The sequence below is a fragment of the Sitophilus oryzae genome, unplaced genomic scaffold, assembly GCF_002938485.1.
Source record: "Sitophilus oryzae breed Bouriz unplaced genomic scaffold, Soryzae_2.0 scaffold_1396_pilon_pilon, whole genome shotgun sequence".
NCBI classification, from domain to species: Eukaryota; Metazoa; Arthropoda; class Insecta; order Coleoptera; family Curculionidae; genus Sitophilus; species Sitophilus oryzae.
Genome location: NW_022146055.1, coordinates 6,774,412 through 6,801,481, shown reverse-complemented (window position 1 = coordinate 6,801,481; position 27,070 = coordinate 6,774,412). Strand labels below are relative to the sequence as shown.

Sequence of the window (27,070 nt, the reverse complement as noted above, 5' to 3'; positions counted from 1 at the left end):
CACAAATAAGGTGCACTTATAGACTCACCTTGTATAATAAAACATTTCAAATGGAACAACAAACAACAGATGTTTATTAAAATTATAAGTGTCTCAGAGAAAGACATCTAACAATAGTTATTTTACAAATTGGTGTTTATGTTTAAAAGCAACTGACGATTATATTGATGCAAATTGATTAGTTAGTTAGGCAGTCACTAAGAATCTTTCGTAACATTAGTAGTTAGAAGATTAACCATTTAATTTTTGCTAAATCAATCTTTTTTGAGCTCTGATCGGGACCGGCCCATCTTCCCACCGACCCACCGGGAATTTCCCCGTTTTCCCATATGGCCCATCCACCCCTGCCTATGTATCTCACAAATTATCTGCTAATTTGAAAATATAAAAACACTATCAGGTAGCCGTGATAAAGTGACTATGAGATGAATATGATGCAATTAGTTTTCGGATGAAATAGGAAAAAATAAAACTTATTTTCAAAAAAATACGTTTTCCCAAATAACTCAGCAATCCTTGAAATTTTGAAAACTTTTTCGATGGCATCTTGGTGAACATCCCAAGGCGTAACTTTGCCCCAATTTAATCGTTTATATCTATTACATATAAACAAGGCTATTACGATCCCATGTTCGTATCAGATACCAATCGTACTCCGTAGCCCGAATTTGTAGCACCCTGTATATTCTATTCCCAAAAGTATTCTCTTGTAATCGTGTATAATTTTCTGTTGTGTTATGTAAAACTTTACAGAAAATGAGTAGAAAATTAAGATTAAATTTTCTTTTACATTAGTAATATACAGGGTGGCGCTTCACATACGACGCGGAGGCTCCAAGGAGAACGATAGTGTGTATTGAAATGAAATTTTGTGAGCAAATGTAGGTAAATTTAGAGCACTCTTTAAAAATATAGAGACTAACAGAAATATACATTCTTTAATTTTTGTTAAACTAACAAAAGCTATAATATCACATACTTTAACAAATAATAAAGATCTACTGACACAAAATACAAAATCATAAAAATGAAAATATAGAAATTAGGAAAACTTATAATAATAATATTTTGAAGATATATGAATCCGAAAATCCATTAATATACAGTGTGGCGCACCTCATTCGCCTCGGTTGATTATACGAAAACGGAAAGATGTAGAAACAAAATACTTTATGGGTATATGTGGGACGGTAATGTGCATAATTTAAAATTATTTTGAAATGTACAGGCTGTGTCAGAACTAAGATCCATACCAAAGTTTGGTTTGGTTTGAATACAAAATCATAAAAATGAAAATATAGAAATTAGGAAAACTTATAATAATAATATTTTGAAGATATATGAATCCGAAAATCCATTAATATACAGTGTGGCGCACCTCATTCGCCTCGGTTGATTATACGAAAACGGAAAGATGTAGAAACAAAATACTTTATGGGTATATGTGGGAAGGTAATGTGCATAATTTAAAATTATTTTGAAATGTACAGGCTGTGTCAGAACTAAGATCCATACCAAAGTTATATTTTTTCTTATGGAACACCCGGTATTTTATTTCATTTTTGGATTCTTGGACATAAAATAAGGCATTTATTGTAAGGGTTTAATATGTTTAGAAGCTTTGCTTTTTGAGTTATTTAAAGATCTTTAAATATGCATGCTATAATAAAAACACATTCCTGTGTTTTTAATAACTACATTACTTTTCAGAATTAATCCTTGTGCTGACTTATAAACCAGAGAAATAAACTTTAGTAAAAAATTTGATTGCTTCCTTGTATAGATATATACTTCTCTGTATATATGTATACAGGGGTATCAAAAATTGCTGGCCTATTTTAAATATTTATTTTGCATAAAAACTTCGTTATTTCAAATACAACACTATGTCGTATTTTTTTTAAATAAATCGAAGCAGATTTAAATGCTCTTTCAAACTAAATTAGGGTTTCCTATTTCTATCTGGCTCAGATTTTGAATAAAAAGTGATTTTTCAATAAAGTTGTAATCAAGATGGCTGGTGTCGCCATGGCAATTTTCTAGTGACACTTAGTAGCTATTTTCAAAATCGACATTAGTTTATGGACTTTATTTAAATTTATAACAGATTATTTTTATTTAATTTACCTGCAATAAGGTTAATAAGTAAGTATTTATTATTTTATCAAGAAAAATGAAGCACTATCTGCTGGCGGAAGGAATGGATATTCAGTGGCGTAACAACAGACTCACGGGCCTTTGTGCAAAAATTTTACCGGGCCCCCTATTACACCTACATATTTCAATACTTATATACTAATCTGAATAATATGCACTCATATTTTAGGTTAGAAATAATAACATCAAATTAATTTTTATATAGTATTATTTATTACTGCAACACAGAATATGTAACCCAAAACATATAAAATATCAAATAAATAAAGAAATAAATAAAAACAAAACAAACAACAACAAAACCAACTAAGTTAAAATAAACAATGTAAATAGGAACATGAACATGTTAAGAAAGAAGTATTGGGAATTGCCGTCGTAACCAGCACAGGTAATCGCGATATTATTTGAAGCTAGAACAAATTGAATTTAAGTGCTATAGCAATTTTTTATGCCCTTCGTATGCAGGGTGCGATAATAAGATATTTTTTTACGAATGGAATACCTTGTATCTACAGGGTATCCCATTTTCATGTGTTTTGTTGCCCTTATGAATAGGTTTTCACAATAGTCGGCTACTTTTTGACAAAATGGGAGATGCCCTAATAGGATTCGTCATGGCCCTCTTAGTTACTGAGCTACAGGGTGATTTTAAAAAAGTGGCAGTTTCGGGCACCCCTCGTAACTCAGCTGCCTTATTGTCCCCTTAATACAACCATTAGGTAACTAGAGTTTTTGTGATTTTGAGTTAACTAGTTTGGCCAGTATAATTTTTCATGTTCTTTTTGATGCTACAACTAGCTTAGTTCTATTTCTATTCAGTGGTACAGAAATCCAGTGACAATACAGCAAATTTCTTTTTTGTCAAATTTAATGCTCTAATGAAAAATCACATATTTCCAGTTATTTTTATTCTGCAAAATAAAAAGGAAAACACAGCTACAAAACTGCACAAGAACAAGTGTAAAGTAATAAGTTATTTTCGCGATAGCGTGTGCTAGTTAAATAGTTAAGAAGACATGTGATAGATAAGAACTTAGTTCGGGATCGCCCGATTCTGCTTGATTCGCGATAACATGTGATAGATATGGAAATGCGACCCGGGCACCCCGAGGGCCCGGGCCCGTGTGCTTCGCACACACGGCACATCGATAGTTACACCACTGTGGATATTTTACTAGTGATTTTATTTTGTGAGGACAATTACTTGTTGGCCTGAAGGGTTTATGCTCAAAGATATCCAAACAGGAATTTTCTTGACAAGCGTTCCTTTGAAAAACTAATTTTCATATTTCACAGAGCTGATAGTGTGTGGTATATGAAAAACCTATTAGACAGAAACCTGTCGTTGAAATTGAAGGAAATGAATTTGCCTTAATTGGCTCTTTTATAGAAAATCCAATATATCTAAAGTCATCGTAATATAAATCAAAGAACTACTTCTTTATTTTTCTTGATAAAATAATAAATACTTACTTATTAAACTTTGTAGGTAAATTAAATAAAAACAAATTGTTATAAATTTCAATAAAGTCCATACACTAACGTCGATTTTGAAAATAGCTACTAACTGTCACCAGCAAATTGCCATGGTGACACCAGCCATCTTGATTGCCATTTTATTAAAAAATCGTTTTTTATTCAAAACCTGAGCCAGATAGGTATAGTACACTAATATAGTTTGAAAGAGCATCTAAATCTGCATCGACTTATTTAAAAAAATACGGGGTGTTGCATTTGAAATAACGAAGTTTTTATGCAAAATAAACATTCAAAATAGACTAGCAATCTTTGATACCCCTGTATACATTTAAGAAAGCAATCAAATTTTTTAGTAAAGTTTATTTCTCTAGCTTCAAAGTCACCACATGAATTATATCTGAAAAGTAATATACATGGCGTTGACAAACTTTTTTATTATAGCATGCTTATTTAAATATCTTTATATATCTCAAGCATTTAAACATATTAAACCCTTATAATAAATTCCTTATTTTATGCTCAAGAATTCAAAAATGAAATAAAATACCGGGTGTTCCATAAGAAAAAAAATAACTTTGGTATGGATCTTAGTTCTGACATGTCCTGTACATTTCAAAATAATTTTAAATTATGCACATGCCTCTCTACATATACCCATAAAAATTTTGTTTCTACATGTTTCCGTTTTCGTATAATAATCCGAGGCGAATGAGGTGCGCCACCCTGTATAGGGTGTTCCGTTACAAAAACATAACTTTTTTTGGGGATACCTTGTAGAATTCTATATATTTTTATAAAATGCTTTTAATAATTAACCTACATACAGTACCGGCCAAAAGTGGAGAAACTTTAATATTTTTACTGTGTCAAAATACAGTTTACTCTCTGCAGAATAGGATATCAAGAAAATATTTCGCATTTAATCTGCTTTGTATAGCCATATAAAAACTGCTTATTTTGTGAATAAATTTGCAGGCAAAAAATTATTTACAAATTCTAGCGGACATAAGTGGAGAAACCTTATCTTCTTCTTAACATTCTGTGAGATATTCTCTTGTTAAAGCGTCTAGATCGTGGTATTGGGTTCACAGAGCGTAAAAATATGCCGCGCGGGATAAATTTGACAGATCAAATAAAAAAAATCATAACTGAGAAGTATCATTCAAGAATTAAACAAATTGATATTGCTAGTCACTTCAATTTACATAAAAGTGTTGTGTGCAAACAGATTAATTTGTATAGAAATCGTGGGACAACTGCTAGTATACCCAAGCCCGGAAGACCAAAAAATAAACAACTTTGGCGACAGAGAAAATAATAAGAAGATATTCACTTAGAAATCCATTTTGCACTGCGGATGATATAAGGAACGAATATCCTTTTATTTCTATATGTGTTAGGTCCATTAGACGGCGTCTGAAACAGGCACAACTAAATGCCAGAACACCTGCCCGAAAGCCGTTTATTTCTAAGAAAAATAGGCAGGCCCGACTAGAATTTGCATTGGAACATGCAAATTGGACCTACAAGCAGTGGAAAAATGTACTCTGGTCAGACGAAAGCAAGTACAATCTATTTGGTTCGGATGGTATTAGGTGGGTGAGACGTCCTGCCAATGAGAGATTCAATCCCAAGTACACCATACCCACCATAAAACACGGAGGTGGGAACGTTCTAGTCTAGAGTTATTTTTCTGGGCATGGGGTCGGGCCCCTTGTTCAAATAAATGGAATTATGAATCGTTATATGTTTTTAAATATTTTGCAAGAAACAATGGTACCTTATGCTGAATCCTCTCTCTCATTAACCTGGAAATGTATGCACCATAATAATCCGAAACACACTGCCAAACGTATTAAGGAATTTTTAACCGAGGAACAAGTTGAAATGATCAAATGGCCAGATCAACTAGAAGTCGATGTTAGGCGTAAAAACAGGGACAAATTTAAAAATAATGATGTTTGTTCGCTGCCCTATTACAAGCCTGGAATGAAATATTCGGGGATGTAATAAAGAACTTGATTGAGTCTATGCCCAAAAGGTGCCAAGCAATCATCAAAAGTAAAGGCTATGCAACCAAATACTGAGACTAACGACTACAAATGTATAAAAAATACCAGTTTCTCCATTTTTGTCCTCATAGAAATTAGTTTAATTTTTTCAAAATTTAATAGAGGCTTTTTCCAAAAAAAACTTGTGTGTATTTTTATGAGACAGTGTTATCCTATGTATAAATATATATGCTTTATAAACATTTTCGTTCTTGTAAAACGGCAGCAAATAAATTTAAAAAGTTTCTCCACTTTTGGCCGGTACTGTATATTCCCAAAATTTAATTTACATATAAACTACTATAAAATATCTAGGAACCGTGGAGCCTCCGCGTCGTATGAGAGTACCAACCTGTATTATTTAGTTTTTCATTAATACATAATCAGGTTTGGCATATTTGACCTGTACCTTATTACGTAGGTTTCTAGTACTCAAAATACGGATAAGAATCACTAAATTAAAAAATTACTTATAAAGTATTTATCTATCAATTTGCTATAATAAATCTTTACTAAATCAAGTAACTCAAAAATATTTAGTCGACTTAGAAACAATACTTAAAAGTTTATATATTCACGATAAAAACTAATAATTTATGACAATACATTAAGTAATAGGTTGAATAGCAAGCAAATCACCGATTGTAAAATAACATGCCAATTAATTGGTATGCTATTTATAATACTTTTCAACAACCATTTTGTGACGCTTCTAGATTTTTACAAATTTTCCGTCATAAGGTAAACAAGTAACAATATCTAGTTAATATTAATACATTTAAATTTTGTTCTTTAATGAACTTTGCGATCAGGTATTCATTAGCACTGGTTGTGTATAGATCAATTTCTAAAAGTTGCATTTTTGAAAATATAAAACGACTGTTGTTGAGATTTCTGTAAAAAATAAAAATATGGACAACCAACAAGTCGAATTATCGGACATACAGAGGTTTTATAAAAATAGTACGGTATTTTTGACAGGTTCCACCGGTTTTATTGGAAAATTGTTTTTGGAGAAGATACTTCGTGGTTTGCCTGTTAAACATGTTTATATTTTAATTCGGGAAAAGGATGAGGTATCTGCTGCTGAGAGATTTAAGAAACTCTTTGAATCACCGGTAAGTAGATAAACATTGATTTATAATATTTGGATTTTCAATATATTTGAAATGCTCCTCGAGAAAATTCCTCGAGAATCCCTCATGTTATTGAATTCAAAACATCTATTCTTAACGCATAAAAAACTTCATCAGTGCGAAGAAAAGCTATTTGGATAATTTGAATATACAGAGCAAGGTTAGGGCTCAAACGCAATGACGACCAGATCGCAGTGACCAGCATTTGATTCAATGATATTAGGAAACACAGCTGCGACCAGTAATAACATTGAATAAAATGCTGGTCGCTGCGACCTGGTCGTCAGTGCGTTTGAGCTTTGAGCCCTTATGGAATGATCTACAGTGTGATTCGAATTGTATTCGGGAAACTTCAGAAACATATTCTACAGATAAAAATAGGTAAAAAAGTTAGAATAAATATACATAATATATGATATATGTACTCCTATATACTAAAATCTAAAAGACATTCTAATAAATAACAGAACACTGGAAATAGTAGAAAAAAAATACATATACATATATATATATATATATATATATATATATATATATATATATATATATATATATATATATACAGGGTGGTCCGAACTGTATTCCGGAAACTTTGGCAGCATATTTTGCAGTTAAAAATAAGTAAAAAAGTTAGTATAAATGTATGTCCTAATAGCGTAGAAATTTCATTTTTATTACGATTTTTTCCAAATAATTTATGAAGTAACGTCAATATTTGGACGAAAATTGGTGTCTGGTAGTTTTTTGACATGACAAATTTGATTTTGATGTCAATATGACTCCTATTTGTAGGGGGCGCCACCTACATGTGTTTTAACTGTTTTAAAGGTTAATATCGTTTCGTCCGTACCTGTATAAAACTATTGAGTGAAAAAGTATGCATTTCCGTGACTTTCTACGTAAAAAATGTCTCTTGGTAAAAATCGCTAGGAGCAACCGATTTGAAGATATTTAGAACGAAAATAGTCAATACATGTCATTATTGATAAAAAAATAAACACGTGTTGAGAGTACATAGCTATTTGACATAAATAATAAATTAGGAAAATGTTAATTTTTTTATATTAATCATAAAGTTTTCTGCGAAAAAATGATGATAAAACAGTTTCTGATGAATTTTTGGCACAAAACATTTAAAATTTATGATTTCAGTCTAATAACTATTTAGTTAACATGTTTAATTTATGTGAATTATGACGGGTATTGATAATTTTGATTTCAAATATCTTGGGAACCATTACTCGGAGCGATCTTTATCAAGAGACCTTTTTTAGGTAAAAAACGTCGTAAATGTATATTTTTTACTCAGTAGTTTTATACAAGTACCGACGAAAAGTTATTATTCTTCAAACCAGTTAAAAATATGTAGGTAGCGCCCTCTACAAGTAAGAGTCATATTGACACCAAAATCAAATTTCTCATGCCAAAAAAACTCCCAGACACAAATTTTCATCCAAATATTAACTTTACTTCATAAATTATTTAGAAAAATCGAAATAAAAATGAGACTTCAACACCCTGTATCTCCGAAACTAAGCCTCATTTTAGGACATACATTTATACGAACTTTCTTACTTATGCTTTCTTACTCTGCAGAATATGCTGTCGAATTTTCGGGAATACAATTCGGACTACCATTCGGATGATAGGTAAAAAACTTTATTTCTTCTCGCACGTTTTTTAATTGCTTTTTGCCATTTTTGAAAATGTTTGTATTCCTTTTTATAAGTTATTCGGGATTTAAATGGTAGTAGTTTGGATATGGCCTTTGTCGCCTCAGCCTGAATATCTGTTGGTAATTTATTTATTTCGTTTTGAGCCATTTCTGGCTCCAATTCAATCAGCAATCGACACTATGACGAAAGAGAATTAAAAAACATGATTAAAGAATATTTACTCAAAACTGACAACTAAAGAGACAGCCGGAGACAGCTTTATTTATTTGTCAAATTACATAGAAACCAACGCCGACCCAGCACAATATTTTTTCTACTCGTAATAAATTCCTTGAAATAATAATTTCTGAATATTTTATAAAACGTATTGATAAAAAATATTGTTTCATACATCACGATAAAATTGCATTATCGTCTTTCGAAATTAATTCACTCGCGATTTCATCGCTCGTGAATTAATCTTTTCGGTCGACGATAAAATACCATTTTATCGTCTTGTATAAAAAATAACTATTAACATGGGCCGTAAACAAAGAAAACATACTCTCTTCATTACAATAAGTAAAACCGTTTATGTCTGTTTTAGGTTTTTGACCTTTTGAAGAGGACATCTTCCGATAGTTTGAAAAAAGTCACTTTAATGCGGGGAGACTGTCTGCTACCAAATTTGGGTTTATCGTTAGAGGATAGAACGGCGTTCGTCGAAGACGTAAACGTTGTTTTTCATTGCGCCGCGCTCGTAAGGACCGAGGAACATATTAAAAAGGCCACTTTAGTAAATGTTAAAGCCACCATAGATTTAATCGAACTGGCCAAGCAGATCCCAAAATTGAAGGTAATTAATTACTTTCAGATATTTTATTGCCTACTTTATTTCAAGCCTTTAATAATACCCTGTTTTGTTAAAAATATTGAATAATGAAAGCTATACAGTGTCCCAATATTCCGTGAACATGAATTACTACGTATTTTTGGAATTAAAATAAGTTCATTGGACCACAAACAAACTATAACTGAGGAGCTCGCGTACAGAACCGGATATATCCGTTTATAAAAAAAATTCTGGAGACGATAAAAACGCCCCAAATTTTTAATTGAGAAAATAGGACTATTTTAAGAATACAGTAGACTGGCATGTATCTGCATCACAGGTGCCATGAGAACATGTCCAACAGCAGCAATGGAGGTCACTCTAGACCTAACACCACTGCACATTGTTGTCGGTAGTTATGCCAATGCGACAATGATTAGAATGGTCATTGATGGAAACAGTAGTGGGAGCATTTTCAGGTCAGGGGCATATACGTATTACTTTTTACAAATATACTCAGGGTTCCCTATTTAACCCCGTGTGCAATTTCTGTGCCGTAAGAAAAAGACAACATAACCCAGCTCCATATTAAAACTGCATAAGTCTATTTCACCCGGATATGGATTGAACTGCGATTGCGCCAAACTCCGATTGATTGTTGTTTTAGTTCTGTTTGGATTACTTTTTATTTGTGCGCGTAAAAGAGTGATTTTGTTTAGTTTATTGTTTCCAACTATTTTTTGATATTTTTCCAACTCCATGATAATGTGTTATAAATAATAAAAATATAAATAAAATTGAAGGTTAGGGGAAATGCCAGTCAACCACTTCCCTTTAAAAACATCGACCAATGAAAACTTCTTCAGGTAAGGCATGCTCAGTTAAATGAATATCCGGGTGAAATAGACTTATGCAGAATTCCATATTGTTCTTTCACTGTATGTGCTTCACTTTTTGGAGATTAGGCTGAGTATATTTGTAAAAAGTAATACGTATATGGTCAGGGGCTTGGAACACCCTCAAAAAAAAATTCCACTTCTCCAACTCCCAGTGGATGACATACCAAGAATTTACAACTTTAAAAAACACTTCACTGTAGTATTGAGTAATTAAAAGGATTGGAAGGAAGATACGCTTACTCAGCATATAAAAGTCCATAACATAACGCGGTATACTGATGCTTCCAAAACCAAAGGAGGGACCGGGATAGGAGTATTTGGGCCGAAAACTAAATACTCCGATTACAGTTGAGGGTTGGAACCTTTGGTGTTACACAGCAAAATAAATTATAAACTGAGTATATAAACAATTATAAACTGAGTTTATAATCATCTGCTGATGATGCTAACATGGTTAGCGAAACGCGCGTCCAGTGTAAAAGTAAAAGTGTTTTGGTGTATTGTGGTGATTTAGTGTTTTTATTTTGCTAAATACTCCGAACCAATGGGCACCTACTCCAGTATCATTCAGGCAGAAATTTACGCTATCGAAAGATGCGTTCAATTTATCTTAGATAGGCACTATCGAAAACAGAAAATTGCCATCCTATCCGATAATCAATTCGAAGTTGGTCAAAGAATGCCTAGAGAAGATCAACAAGTCCTCCTGCTCTGGGTGCCTGCTCACTCAGGGATAGAAGGCAATGAAAAAAGCAAATGATCTAGTTGGAAAGGAGCGAACACTCCACTAACTGGACCAGAACCGTTCTGTTTTCCAAACGGGAACCAACTGAAAGCGGAACTGAAGAATCTGGAAGACTCCATCCGTAACTTGGAATGGGTGTCCTCCAACGGTCTAAGACACTCAAAAAAGTTGCTCAGAACTTACGACCGAGAAAAATCAAAGGTTTTCCTTGATTAAAGTAAAAACAATCTTCGGATTGTCACGGGGTTTCTAACAGGGCACTGTCTCCTCAACGAACACCTCAGTAGGCTGAAGCTGAGAAATAACGGCGAATGCAGATTCTGTGGGGATAATGGGGAAATACCAGAACACGTTAAAGTTTTATTTGAAGAAAAGGATAAAAGGATCAAATATGTACAGCATCTTCTTCATCTAGGCAATAGCATAGCTCGACTTGATCTTTTTGGGTTGCATTATTTTCCTAAATTTGTCTTTTTGTCTTTCCGTCGCTGCTCAATAAATTTTTGTGCCAGAGGTCTTCCCTGTTTTGCTAATCTTCCCAAAATGCTCCATCAACTTTTACAAAAAACTTCTAACAATACGTACGACTTGCTTATGTAGATCTGGATATATTCGCTTTTGTTTGCAAAATTTGGACATAACCGGTTTTGCTCCAAACGTCGAAATTAACTTGGGGATTTTAATATGCTTTATACAGTTTTGGCCTAAAACGACTGTATAGGTCTAAAGATATTACGACATAGATCCGAAAACCGTCAAAACATGATTTTCTGAAAAAAATGGATATAGGTATTCTGTACGGTTTTGTACGCGAAAAGATAAATACATTTTTCCAGATATTTTAAGAATTGTATTCCGATTTGAATTAAATTTTGGGTGTCTATGTTTTGCTAAGTCCTTTAACATTTGACTTTCACAAAAAAATGAGAAAAAGTACGGAAGCGGTGAAAACTACCCCCACCCCATCATAAATTTTAGTATAAATATTTTGCAACTCAACCTACGACCGATTTTTTTTGTAAAATGGTCCCTCTAGTATTCACTACATAATTTGTCTCTTGTAAAAAAACGCCACATAGCATAGTTTTTGAGGAAAAAAAAATTTGGAGAATTTATTTTTCCAAAGCAGACCTACAAAATATACAGTGAGTTCAAATAATCCGTGGATAGAGAACAAGTACATATTTTTTTAATCAAAATAAGTTAATTGCACATAATTTACCTTTATACAAAAGTGCTTTGTTTGTCAGTTAGAGAGCTTCAATCAAAAATAAACCCGAACGTTAATTAACTTAAAATTTATTATTTTTTTAAGCTTTTTATGAAGCATATTGTCAAATATAATTTGTGGTACTAACATAAAATTTCATATTTTCGCCAACTAGATTATTAGGGTTTATTTATTAAACTGTATTCGCCTCCATAGCTTCATGTACTAGATTCGGAAAAATCTTTTTTTTTTCTGAAAAAGTATGCGCGGTGGCGTTTTTTACAAGAGACAAAAAATGTAGTCAATACTAGAAGAACCATTCTACGAGAAAAAATTGGCGCCGGGAGGCACGTATAGCCGCCCATACTAAAATATGTTAATAAAAAGTTGGTAGGCAGTTCTTTTAGTATCAAAGTAAAGGAATTTTTCCAATTTTGGTCCGCGGTTATTTCCCCTTTCCCCGATATCAACCCCCCACCCCCACCAAAAACTAATGGCCAGATTCTCGGGTGCCACAGTATTTTTGTTCCAAATTTGGTTAAAATCGGTTTAGCGGTTTTTGAGTTATCGTGTTACAGATGGACAGACAGACAGACAGACACCATGAAAATATTTTGTATTTAGGTCATTTATGACCCAAATAACTCATTTTGAGTGAAATTAAAAAAACTTTTTTTTGCCGATCTTAATAGCCTACCATACCTGTTGGTATGGTCGACTAAAAATTCGGTCATCGGTTAAGTTGGAAAATATTTATATTAAAATTTATGTAGAGGTGTTTTCTTCAAATTTTTTAAAGGCAAATATTAAAGCTCTTAGCAATACATAGACGCCAAAAATCTGATTCAAATCGGGATAACGGTTCTTAAAATATTTAAAAAAATATGTTTATTTTTTTAAAAATTGATGCCCCCTAACGGACAAACGAAGCACTTTTGTATAGAGGTAAATTGTGTCCAATGAACTTCTTTTGATTCTGAAAATACGTCGTAGTCCTATATCCACGGAATATTGGGACACCCTATATAATCGTTTATTTGAAATTTTTTATAGTTGATATCATATTTTCAGCTACCAAATTTGACGTTGCTTCTACAGGCTGTTTCAAAAAACATGTGCCATTTTTCGTGGCAAGATTCCTCATGTAAAAATAAGATTTATTTTTTATATAGACATAAGTCCAATTCTGAGTTCTTTTGTGGCTGCAGGAGGTTAAAGTCCTATTTTTTTTTCTATTTATTATAATTTTCTTCCTGGATGTATTCCATCCTTAGATGTGTAGTACCCTATATAGACAAGGGTACTACCGAAATTCCCGGTTCCGAAAAACAGCTCCGGTTCCGCACACCCTAATTATTTTGATCTTAATTATATAAAAGTCATTAAATATTCTAAACAATTTGTAGGTTTTTATTCACTTGGGAAATGGATTTTCAAACTGCAATCGAATGGAGATAAAAGAGGAAGTTTATCCAGCTAATATTTTAGCAGAAAACCTTATATCAGCTTGCGAGAGTTTAAGTGATGACATTTTATCTCAAGCCACACCAGCGTAAGTAAAATGTATTATTCCAGTATAAGTTCACAATTTTTATTTATTCTATAATAGAAATAATATAAATATATAATATAAATAAATAAATAATAAATAAATGGCCTTTATTGTCAAAAAAAATTAAAATTTGTAGACAAAGGTAAAGTAAACAAACAGAGTAAACAAAGAAACAAACAAAAGAGAATACAAAACATTATACAAAAAACATTGTCAGTCTTATTGTTTAAAATAAACATTTATAAATGTTTACAATGTCAAAGAATAAAAAAAATAAAAATAATATTCAAAAATATTTAGTTAGTTTCTAGTAAATATCAATGACCTCTAGATAAATTTATTTCGATGTGTGCGTGTGTGTCATTGGTAAATAGTAAATATAGTAACAGCAAACATTAGACCAGTGTTTACAAGATCAAATTCGATTATCAAAATATAAGTCATTTGCGGCGTAGAAAGCCTTGTCTAGTAAATAAGATTCAATGCTTTGCGAAATGAAGAAAATGATGCTATGGATTTGATTTCAAATGGCAGGTGATTGTGCATTTTTTTAGAGTTGTATAATATTGAACTTTTAACTAACTCTGAGCGTGAGGTAGGTAGATAAAGATCTTGCTCCGCGTTCCTGAGTGGATAAGTGTGAGATGGCCTTTCTTGAGAAGCTGATACATGCTTACGTATTAGGCAAACGGATTCAAATATAAATAAGGAACGAAGAGTTAATATTTTTAATTTTTAAAAAAGTCCTGATTCTCTTCTTGAGCTTGAAAATGCGGTCAAATTGAGTCGCACAACACGTACCCCAGAATGAAAGTAGGGCATACCTGAGATGCGATTCAAAAAGTGCATAATAAATAGTTCTAGCCACTGCATGACAAGTTAAGCTCCTTAGAAACAGATCTTAATGCAAAACAGGCAGAGCTTAATTTTTTCGACAAAGCGTCGATATGCATGTCCCATTTCAGAGAATTGTCTACAGCAAGCCCTAAAATTTTTACAGATTTTACGACATCAATGTTGGTGTTGTTAAGTACAAAAGGCTGCAGCGAGTTTTTATACGACAAAGCTTTAGTTTTAGAAATGTTGAGACTCAGTAGGTTCGAATCGCATCAAGATTTAATGGAGATTAAGTCATTTGATATAATCCTATAAAGTGCTGTGACGTCCTTGTTGCTCCAAATGAAGCTAGTGTCGTCCGCAAAAAGACATATTTTACCACTGATGTTTATGTTAGCAATGTCGTTAATAAAAAGAAGAAACAAAATAGGGCCTAGTACTGCGCCTTGTGGTGCTCCACATTCTATTGGCTTGCTAGAAGACAACGCGGTATCCACCCTCACAAGTTGACTTCTATTGCTCAGATACGACTTAAACCATTCGAGAGATGTTCCCCTGAACCCATAGTGCTGCAGTTTATTAATTAGGATCTTATGATTTACACAGTCGAACGCCTTAGAAAAATAACAGAAAATTGTTGCTGTAGAATGATGGTTATTTAGGCTGGAGTAAACTCTATTAAGGAGGGAAAACATAGCGTCATTTGTGGACTTGTTGTTTAGAAATCTAAATTGATGTTCAGTAAGTATTTTGTATTTAAACAGAAAAGATACCAGCCTTATTTTCACCAACCTTTCTATGATCTTAGATAGGTTTGGAAGGAGTGCAATTGGGCGATAGTTAGAAGCTTGATATTTGTCTCCTCCTTTATGCAGAGAAATTATTATTGCCGTCTTAAGACATTTTGGAAAAATACTATTTTGGTTCATATACTGCCTCATATTTTTAATTAAATACAAACCTACTGTTGATATTTTACGTTTCGCTAAATGGTAGGTATAAGCGATACCAATTAAACTTTTAGTTATGTAATCGAGGACGCGATTTTTAAATTCATTGTTGCCAACCATTGACAAATTCGGCGCCGCGCGACGCGCTGACTAATTGAAATTTAAATTTCCCACTAGGGATTCAGGTGGTAGGTCTGCTGGAAAAAATGTCAAGTTGCCATATTTATTTATTTATTTTCTGACATTGTCATTCGTTTTGACACTTTAGTTTTGTATTACGAGTTTTTAGTTTAAATGAATTGTGTTGTGATACTTTGAGCTTAAAATTTTTACTAGCACACCTGGCAGTCGAACATTGTTCTTTTTAGAACCTCTCTTAGTGCGAAGTGTACAAGCCGTTGCAAAAAACTCATGGCAACTTTATAAGAATATTTTGAACGGGAAAGCGGTAATAATGTCCTTTATGTCCCTTAAATGCTGTTAAGAAGTTGAGTTTTGTTGATGTAAATAATAACTGTTTATATATTTATTATTAATTTATTTTTGTTTCCTAAAATATTTTGATTAAAAGAAAAAATGTAAAAGTGGCCAAATCTATGCCGGTCAAGTTTAATCACGCGACTAAAAGTTTATTTGGTATGATCTATAGTTCGAGTTTATGCGCAAACCTAACCAAACCAAACCAAAACAATTGCAACGAAAATAGGACTTTTGAATTATTAGTTTATTAGTTAGGATATAGTTCCAGATGAAACACCCTGTATTAGGTGTTGTTCGTATTAAGTATTATAAATGCTATAACCCATTTAAATAAAATGGCGACTTGTTTACAGCCTCATAAAGTTTACATCGTTTGATAGACTCGAGTATAGCACGATTAAACCTATGAACAATAGTTGTCTTAAACTTGACCGCTAGCTACGGATTTTCTATTTTGCATAGAGACGAGCGTGTAAAGACATTCGGTACGAGGAACAGTTATTAAACACTTGTAAACAATTTTACGATATAATTAAATAACGATTTAATTGAAGGTGGAAACGCAACTGACTCGCCTTTAGAGAATGGATGTTACGGGTTCAGATCGGTTTACACGAAGCTCGTGTACTTGTATGTCGTTGTTGACTGTATTTAATACCCTCTCTCTTCAGAGAAGAATCAAATTAAAACCCTTAACTACTAAACATGCTAATTTCATGACGTATGTCCTAACGTGACGTTGATATAAAAAAAGTTATGTGTGCACTATGTATTTAAAGTGAAAAAAAACCAATTATTAAATTGAAGGATTTAAACGATATGTTTGAAAAGCTGTAGTTTGAAATGTTGAAAAAGTAATAAATTAAATATTAATAAATAATTTGATTCACTTTCACAAAATTTGTATTAAAATGACCGTCTGTCCGTCTGAGGACTCCATTCGGGTACCTCTATCCACGTGCCGAGTTTGGTTCAAATCGACCCATAATTACGAGAAAAATCCTGATGATTTCGTCCATTTAGAGGCATCGGTTCGAAACGTCGATAGCGTCATCCTGTAGCCCGTTTCCAATTATGCCGAAATCGACTCACATTCTTCTTCAATATCAAATCCTTAGTCCCATCCCGATAAAGATGTAAACGAAACGTCGTATCCAACTATTGCAGAGTGGGACCCTGTGCACCGCCGCTCACATAGCCTACCCACCAAATTTGGTCACGATCGGACGACATCAATTTTTTACGTTTCTTACGTCAAAACTAACTGTCACAGTGACACGTGACGTACACGGTAAAATTGGCCTTTTTTTTCATAACAAGGGGCCGTCCTTTGCTGGAAACACTGCGACCTGTGAAGGTGCCTTGGTCCAATCTATTGACATACCAAATTTCATTTAAATCGGACGATTTTTTGATTTGATTTATTGATGGCGTTCCATAGTGCACGAAAAATCGTCAAAATATTATAAAAAGGTGGGGCTCCTTCCATACATATTCCAAGTTTCAGCCCCCTAGTTCACATAGAGCCCGATCCAAGATGAACAAACCAACGTTACCACTTTTCCTCTTCCCAGTCAACGTTCAATGGTGTAGAAGTTTCATTTTATTGCGATTTTTTCCAAATAATTTATAAAGTAACACCAACATTTGGATGAAAATTGGTGTCTGGGATTTTTTTGACATGAGAAATTTGGTTTTGATATCAATATGACTCCTATTTATAGGGGGCGCTACCTACATGTGTTTTAACTGTCTTGAAGAGTAATTACTTTTCTCGTCCGTTCCTGTATAAAACTACTGCAATGAGTGAAAAAATATAAATTTCCGTGACTTTTTACGAAGAAAATCCCTCTTGGTAAAAATCGCTACGAGCAACCGTTCTCAAGATATCTAGAATGGAAATAGTCAATACATGTCATTATATTGACAAAAAATAAACACGTTGAGTAGATAGTTATTTGACTGAAATAATACATTAAGAAAATTTTTATTTTTTTAAATTAATCATAATTTTTCCTGCAAAAAAAAGATGTTGAAACCGGTTCTGTTGAACTTTTGGGACTAAAACATTTCAAATTTATGATTTCAGTCTAATAACTATTTAGTCAACATGTTTAATTTATGTAAATAACTAGCGTGTACCAGCGACTTCGTTCGCGTCGAATTAATCATTTGTAATGGTGATGATAAAGCAAAGCAAGAATTTCCATTAAGATACAAACTGGATAAAATTTTCTCACATTTATGTCAGCATGAGAAAAAACAGTATGGCGATATTATTATATAACTTGGTAATATTTGAGGGGTAGTTTCATCTTGTTGGAATTTGGCTTTCGAAAAATCTGTTTGCGAAAAATAAGCTTTTTACGTCAAGCAGTTTAAGCAGAATCGTGGTTAAGAAATTACCTATTAACTTGTATAACCTAAAACACCCTGTATGATATTTTAAAAAATTTAAAAATACGTAAAAAACCAAATGAATTATGCTTGTCCAAGCGTTTTCCCGAAAGACTAACCGTTTTTTAAATAACAAATATTGTAATATTTGAGGGGCGTTTTCACCTTCTTGGAATTTGAGATTCGAGAAACCCCTCCTTATCGAACCTCTACACCCCACAGTCAATCCGTTTGCCAAAAATCAGCTTTAAACGTCAAGCAGTTTAAGCAGAATCGTGATTACTCAATGGGCATATTTTATAAAACACCCTGTATAAATTTATAAAAAAATCTTAAAATATGTAAAACTACAAAATAAAATATACGTGTTTAAGAGTTTTTCCGAAAAGCTCACCGGTTTTTAAATAAAAAATATTTTAATATTTGAGGGATAGTTTCACCCCCTTAGAATTCGAGTTTCGAAAAATCCCTTCTTATCGAACCTCTTACACCCTAAAGTCAATCTGTTTTCCAAAAATCAGCGTTTTACGTCAAACGCTTTAAACAGGATCGTGATTAATCAATGAAAATAAATCAGATTTTCGAAACACCCTATATACATTTTTAAAAAATCTTAAAATATGTAAAAATAACAAAATAAAATATACGTGTTTAAGCGTTTTTTCGGAAACTTGACCGTTTCATAAATAAAAAATATTGTAATATTTGAGGGGTGCTTTCACCCTCTTGGAACTGGAATTTCGAAAAATCCCTTCTTATCGAACCTCTACACCCTAGAATCAACCTGTATGCCAAAATTGAGCTTCTTACGTTGAGTGGTTTGAGCAGGATCGTGATTAATCAGTATGTCAGTCACTTAATTTTATATATTAGTATAGAAAAGAGTATAGATTAGTATAGATGACAGGTACTAATAATTTCGACTCCAAATATCTCAAGAACAATTACTCGGTAGCAATTTTTACCAAGAGACCTTTTTTACGTAAAAAAACGTCGTAAATGCATATTTCTTACTCGGTAGTTTTATACAGGTACGGACGAAAAGTTATTACTTTTCAAACCAGTTAAAAAATATGTAAGTGGTGCACTCTAAAAGTCGGAGTCATATTGACATCAAAATAAAATTTATCATGTCAAAAAACTCCCAGACACAAATTTTCATCCAAATATTGACGTTACTTCATAAATTATTTGGAAAAAATCGAAATAAAAATAAAACTTCTACACCCTGTATCTTTGAAACGAAGTATTTTTGGACATACATTTATTCGAACTTTTTTACTTATTTTTTATCTGCTGAATATGCTGCCAAAGTTTCCGGAATACAGTTAGGACCATCGGATATTATATATACCTATACATACATAATTGGTTTTAAATTAATCATTTTTCAGATTAATTGCTGGTTTTCCAAATACATCCATCTTTACTCAACAAGTTGCAGAAGAATATATTAATAGAAAAGCTAACCGTATACCAATATGTATAGCAAGACCAACTATTGGTAAGAAATTTAATTTATTTCTGACTTTAGATTTGATAATACATACTGGTGATCCTGCCTTATCAATAAGTTTCGTGAAATATAAAATACCATTTTAATTTTTTTTAAATTATAATTTATTAAAATTTGATTCTCTTTTCCATTATTTATATACTTGAACAGTATGCATTTGTATACTAGATCGCCCATGTCTTGTTTCTTAATATCTGTTATATTAAGTTACCTGTTATATATTTTACAGTTTTTCTATTGATTGATATTGATTTACAGCTGTTTCTACAGAAGCTGAACCCGTGGCTGCTTTCGTCGATACTTTTTATAATTTGCCAGGAATTGTGTTGGCAAATGTACTAGGCATGATTAGAATATCTTATTATAAGAACACAAACTTAGATATTGTTCCCGCTGATTTTATTGTTAACGAATGCATAGCAGCTGGATGGCAGACGGCAGAGTAAGTTCTTGACTCCATCATCGATGTTAATCTAATATCAGAATATCACCCATTCAAATTTGTTTTTTCAATCTATTTTCATAGTTCTTTCAAACCAAGCAGGCTCGAAGTGCCAGTTTACAATATTAGTAGTACCCAGGATAACCCAATTAGTCAAGGTGAATTTGATAACTGTATTTCAACCCCACATTGATTAAAAAATGATTTTTAGATGACATTTACAACCTATGCGATAACTATTCTAAAGAGTCGCCATCGTCTAAGTTACACGCTTATCCACTTCACTTTAGAACTACCTGTAAACCTAACTATTTGTTAGTGAGGTATATTTTCCATACTCTTTTGGCACAGATTGTCGATTTTGCATTGAAAACCACTGGAAAGCGATGCTGGTAAGATAATTTCATATACATACATACTGCCATTACTCGCTGACGAGTATTCGACACGTATCAGACGATGGTCACGCAAGGTGTTTTCTTTCATGAGCTTTTCTGTGACTGAAAAGCCCGATACGTGATGTTATTTGCCTACCGCACTCCGGACATTCAAAAATCTCATTGCTTTGTTGCCTCTTTACTTTTTGGTTGTCGCTGTTAACTGAGTTTACAATTCTTCTCTATTGAGTTCTATTGTGAACTGCTTCTTCCCAATGATTCTGCATGTTAATGCCCTTTAAGTTTTCGTGGAAAATGTCCTTGTACCTTTTGAGTTGTCCACCCGGCCTCCTCTTACCATCTACAAGCTCACCGTAAAGCAGAGATTTTGGTATGGGGTTTTCTTGCATTCTGCATACGTGACCAGCCCATATTAAGCGGGATTTTGTAACCACGATTTCAATACTCTCGCAGTTAGCTTTTTCAAAGACCGATAAGTTTGACGCATGGGAACCACCGGATTCTTAAGAGTTGTCTAAAGTGTCTGTTGCAACTTGTTTAATGCGTTCATGTGTCGGTGATACGGCACCCAGGTTTCACTCTCATATAACATGGTGGGGATTATAATTGCTCGGTACACTGCAAGTTTCGTTTTTGTACTCAAGTCATGATTGTAGAAAACCCTGTCTTTTAATTTCCAGAATGCTCTTGAGGCGCTGCTAATCCTGTGCTGAATTTCAGAGTCGATATTGGCCTTTTCCGAAATCAAACTGCCGAGGTAATTAAATTCCGCTACATATTCCAGTAGTTCTTCTCCGATTTTTATAGCATATTGTTATGATCTTCCGAGGGAGTGCACATGATTTTGGTTTTGTTGATGTTTAGCTTAAGGCCCAAAGCCTCGTATGCCCTGGTATACGAGCCCTAACAACTATATGACGGGACAAGGTCATATTTTGGAATTATTGCCCTGGTTTTTCAAAATGACTGAAAAATATATGTTTAATTTTTTAAATATAAACATAGCCATATATCCTAAACAACTTGACAATATTTTTATGAATTTGTAAATCAATCCATATTTACAGTAGCGGATTTTGTTCATAAAAGGACAAATTTGCCTGACAACTAAATGTTGGGACAAGTATTTTTAAATAATTAATATCATAGGCGGCTTTGCTATAAACATCACAAATGTCGCAAACTGTTTACTTCAGCATTGACAGCTTGTAAGTGACTCGATACTTTGAGTAGTGAGACTTACTGTAAGTAATTTTATTTTTTTTAATTTTGTTAATTTAATCCAAAGTAATGGTCCGTGGAAAAACTACAAATCAAAAACTACGCGAAATTATCATTCGTCAATACAGTACGGGAAAAATAATTCGAAAAATTTTTGATGAAAGGTTAAGGTTAAGGTTAAGTATTCCAAAAACCACGGTCTTTAATATAATAAAAAAATACGGTTCGGGAAGGCCAAAAGTTTGTGTTTCAGAGAGATTTTACGAAATTTAGTAAAAGTTTGCGTCTGCGAGAAGAAGTACTCTTCGCGAAGTAACAGTTAAATGGAATACTGTAACTGGATTAAATATATCAAGAGAATGTTGCCGAAAATATATCCATAAATGCGGTCTGGGGTTTTACAAGGTAAACTTTATTTTGTGTGGATAATCAATTACCTGAAGATTATTGGTACAAATTCTTATTTAGGCCAAAGAAAAACCGCTACTGACAGAAATTCAAAAGAAAAATCGCTACAATTGGGCAAAATCTAAATTATCGTGTACCCAAAATGATTGGAATAAGGTCATATTTAGCGATGAGTCTAAATTTGATGTTTGCATTGGAGATTATCGAAAAAGAATAATACGAAATAATGCAGAAGCCTTTCATAAAGATTGCTTAAAGAGGGTTGTTAAATTTCCTAAGGGGATTATGGTTTGGGGTTGCATGCCAGCAAGAGGTTTGGGCAAATTAAATTCTATAGATGGCACTGTTAACGCCCAAAAATATCAACATATACTTGAGACTTCACTTTTGCCTAGTGCTCAAGAATTGTTTCCAAACGGATACTATATTTTTCAACAAGATTTAGCATCGTACCATTCAGCAAAATCAACTAAAAATTGGTTCGGTAATAATAATATAAAAGTTCTATCCTATCCTGCAAGTAGTCCGGACCTCAATGTTATAGAAACTGTGTGGCATAAAATGAAGCAATATTTAAGAAACCATCCTCAACGAACAATTTTTGATTTGCGGACAAAACTGCAGGAAATTTGGGATAATTTTTCTCCTCAAATGTACCAATCTTTGGTAAATACAATTCCATTAAGAGTTCGGGCAGTTCTTAAGGCGAAAGGTGATGTAACTCCGTATTAAACAAATTCCTTGTTGTGCTGTCCCAATATATAGTTGTCAGCAAATTTGGCTTGATTTTGGCAAAATAAGCTATTATCAAAAGTGATTTGTTTGCAAAGTTATAAAAATATAGTAAAATTGTCTAGATCATATTGTAATGTTTGAATTTAGAATAATAAACAAAATAAATTGAGTCGTTTTAACAAATTACTATTTTTATTGCAAAAAAAGACCTTGTCCCAACATATAGTTGTTAGGGCTCGTATGTGTTCAACATTTCTTGTAATTGTTGTAACGTGTTTGCAACTAGAGCGCAGTCATCAGTGTATTGGAGTTCTATGATGAATTTTGTACGTGTTTTTGCCCTGAGTATTTTTATGTTGAACAGACCGCCGTCATATCTGTATCTAATGCCCAGTCTAATTTCATAAGAACTCTAACGAGACTTCTAAATATTAACTAACTAATTAGACAATTTGTAATGTTTCGATTTTATTCTAGAGAGAATATCCATCCTCTCTAACGAGGGAATAAAGACACAGGGTCTTCAGAATCTTGTATTAATTTTTTTACAAATAGGGGGGGGGACGACATGTTTCGAGCAGGTGAAGTCTCATCTTCTGGTCCCAGACAACAAAGTAGTCACACCATAAACTATTACCTTTACAACCGACCAAGTCATTAAGGTATATCGAATCAGAATTTGTTACAAATTGTTACAGCTTGTTGCTAAAACTAATTCCAAACCCCATAAAAAAAAGCCATTTTAAACTTTTATTTTTTGTTTTAATTTTGTTTAACAAGGGCATCCCAACTCTAATATTGCCCTTTTGTTAATATTATTACTATTTAAAATGTCTAAATATATACTACTTAGAGAACACTTGAAACTTGCAGTGTACCGAGCAATATTAATCCCCAGCATGTTATATGAAAGTGAAACCTGGGTGCCGTACCTCCGACACATGAGAGCATTAAACAAGTGGCAACAGAGACATCTTAGACAATTCCTAAAAATCAAATGGTTCCACCATATCTCAAACGTATCGGTCCTTGAAAAAGCTAGGTGCGAGAGCGTTGAAGTCATAATTACTAAATCCGGCTTAAGATGGCCTGGTCACATATCCAGGATGCAAAAAAACTGCCTACCAAAATCTTTTCTTTACAGTGAGCTTGTAGACGGTGAGAGGAAACCGGGTGGATATCTCATTGTAAACTCAGTTAACAGCGACAACCAAAAAGTAAAGAGGCAACAAAGTAATGAGATTTTTGAAGGTCCGGAGTGCGGAAGAGGGATACTATCACGTATCGGGATTTTCAGTCACAGAAAAGCTCATGAAAGATACCAAACCAAAATTAAATTATAATAATTATTTATTCCATCTTCTGATGCGTGTTAAATACTCGTCAGCGAGTAATGGCAGTAGTAGTAGAGAACATTTCAGTTATTTAACAGAGTCTATTAGCATTCCAAATTAACAATTACTACCTGAGCACAATAATTGCTTAATGTGGTCAAACTAAAAAGCTGATATTTCCTGTGTATGAAATATTTTTTTATGTTTTAATGTTTAACCATTTATGAACAAAATTTATCATAATTTATGTTTTGTCCAAAATACTCCACTGCCTATGTTTTTTTTTATTTTTTTTTAATTTTTAGTTGTGCAAGAGGTGTTGAGAGATTCCACAAACTACAAGAAGATCACGAATACCTCAGTACCGTACAATACTTTCATCACGTCGATAATACTCATAAGCTACTAAAGAAAATGTCTTTCCAAGATAGGGAACTGTTCAATTTTGACATAACAACAATTAAATGGGACAACTACTTCAGTCAGTACTACAAAGGTTTAAGGTTCTATCTTCTCAACGATACTATGGAGACTCTCGCAGTAGCCAGACAAAGATACTCTAGTTTAAAAATGATTTTTATTTTTATAGCATTAGTGGGTGTAGTTGTCTCATATGTTTTAGGGAAATATATTATATTTAGAGTGCTTCCTTGTATTTTACAACTTGTTTTAAATGTTATAAGAAATACAGTATGTTAATTGGCAAAACATTTAGCTACAGTTTATTCAAAGCCATGATGCACCAAACGCAAACAAATACATAAGGCATACAGGTGAACAGTAAAACTATAAATATATTGTAATATATTACTGTACCTAGTATATGCCTCCTGCATTTGTTTGAGTATGGTCCATTTTAGCGTTTAATAAACCGTAGTTCATATTTCATGTCGGTTGTTAGATATTATTATCTTATTCGGAGTAACTTTTGAAACAGCACAATATTATTTTCAATAGAACTTTTACTACATATACGAGTAGGTTACAGAATTATATTTATAACTATGTACATATTAATTCAAATAAAACTGTGTAATAAAAGGTCAACTCATTATTGTGTTGTTATTTTCTTCCAAAATCGCAATGGTGAAGGGGGTATATAACCGGGTGTTGCATCGTCGAGCGGGACATAGGAAATCCCATGTAAATTTTAATGGGGTCAATTATTGGCTTCTCTAATTATTTTAGAGAATAATTCTATTTAGGTTTATTGAAGAGCACTAAAACTCACATTCAAAAGAATAACTTTAGATATTTTTGATTAGCCCATTTACGAGTTATCGCCGATTTCTTTTTAAATATTTCTCCTTTTTTATGGCCCTGTATTTACTTATGAGCACCAGTCAAGGTAAAAGATAACTGTCAAATGAAGTTGTCATTTCAGAAATTTATCTGTTTAGTGCTTTATTATTATTATTAAAATCTCATACCTACATCAAAAATATTAGCCATGAATTACACTACCGAAGAAAAAGTATTGATGATTAAATGGTATTATCAAGGAAATATTTATCAAAAGGTGTTCGACATGTTTGCTAGTCTGTATACGAATAGAGCGAAACCTGAAAAATCTAAAATCGCAAGAAATATCCAGAGATTTGAGACCAAAGGTACCCTAATAAATAACTGCAGATGTGAAGCAAGGCAGGAACAAAGAGAAGATGCAAGAAATGATACCGACTTGGAAGTTTTATTGTGCGTGGAAGAGAACGATGGAAAGATCAGCACAAGGAAACTTGAGGATGAAATAGGAATAGATCACACTACAGCGTTTTGAATTTTGAAAGGACATAAATACTATTCCTTCAAATATGAAAAGCACCAAGAGCTACGAGATGGGGACGAAATACGGCGGCAGGCGTTTTGTTTTGATATGATGGAAAGAGCAAACACGGATAGGGCATTTTTAAAAAACATGTTTCACTGACGAATGCCCGTTTACCTTAAATAATAAACCCAATGTTCAAAATTATTGATATTGGAACAAAGAAAACCAACACAGGTTTGTCGAAACAAGGACGCAATATCCACAGAAAGTAAATGTTTGGGCAGGGATATTCGGACACAATATTACCGGGCCATTATTTCTTAGGCGAAATTTAAAGCAGAATCTTATTTGGAGCTACTCGAAAATCATATTTTACCTGCTTTACATGATGCCACTAAAGAAAATCAGGAAGTTTGGTACCAAATGGATGGCTGCCCGGCACATAGTACCCTGGCTGTTCTTGAATATTTAGACAATAGTTTTAACGGAAACGTTATTGGCCTAAATCATGCAGTAAATTGGCCAGCAAGGTCTCCTGATATTTCGCCAAATGATTTCTTTCTCTGGGGTCATTTAAAAAATAGGATATACAAGGATAAAAAATACCCAAATCTAGACGAGTTAAAAATGCTACTTCTGCCGAATGCAATAGAATTTCAGTTTACCAACTAGCGAATGTAAGAAGAGAATTTTATGATCGCCTGGGTTATTGTCTAGCAGTCGATGGAGGAATATTAAATATTCCTCCATCAAATTTTGAACATCTTCTTAAATCCTAAAGTTCTAACAATTTAATAGTACCTACCTAAATTAATAATTTATTGAATATTGTAATAATACTATAATTAACCTTGTAATTGATTACTTT

The 27,070-nt window shown here is 33.0% G+C and overlaps 1 protein-coding gene across 1 annotated transcript; it reads left to right on the top strand.

Moving 5' to 3' along the window:
- The first annotated feature begins 6,480 nt into the window (after positions 1 to 6,480).
- LOC115875972 (fatty acyl-CoA reductase wat-like) lies at positions 6,481 to 25,486 on the top strand. Its single transcript, XM_030891589.1, has 8 exons — positions 6,481 to 6,805; positions 9,086 to 9,334; positions 13,571 to 13,716; positions 19,775 to 19,884; positions 20,155 to 20,338; positions 20,423 to 20,496; positions 20,550 to 20,730; positions 24,740 to 25,486. The coding sequence occupies exons 1-8, from the start codon at positions 6,599 to 6,601 to the stop codon at positions 25,131 to 25,133; spliced, it is 1,545 nt and encodes a 514-aa protein (XP_030747449.1). The 5' UTR covers positions 6,481 to 6,598; the 3' UTR covers positions 25,134 to 25,486.
- Positions 25,487 to 27,070: the final 1,584 nt, after the last annotated feature.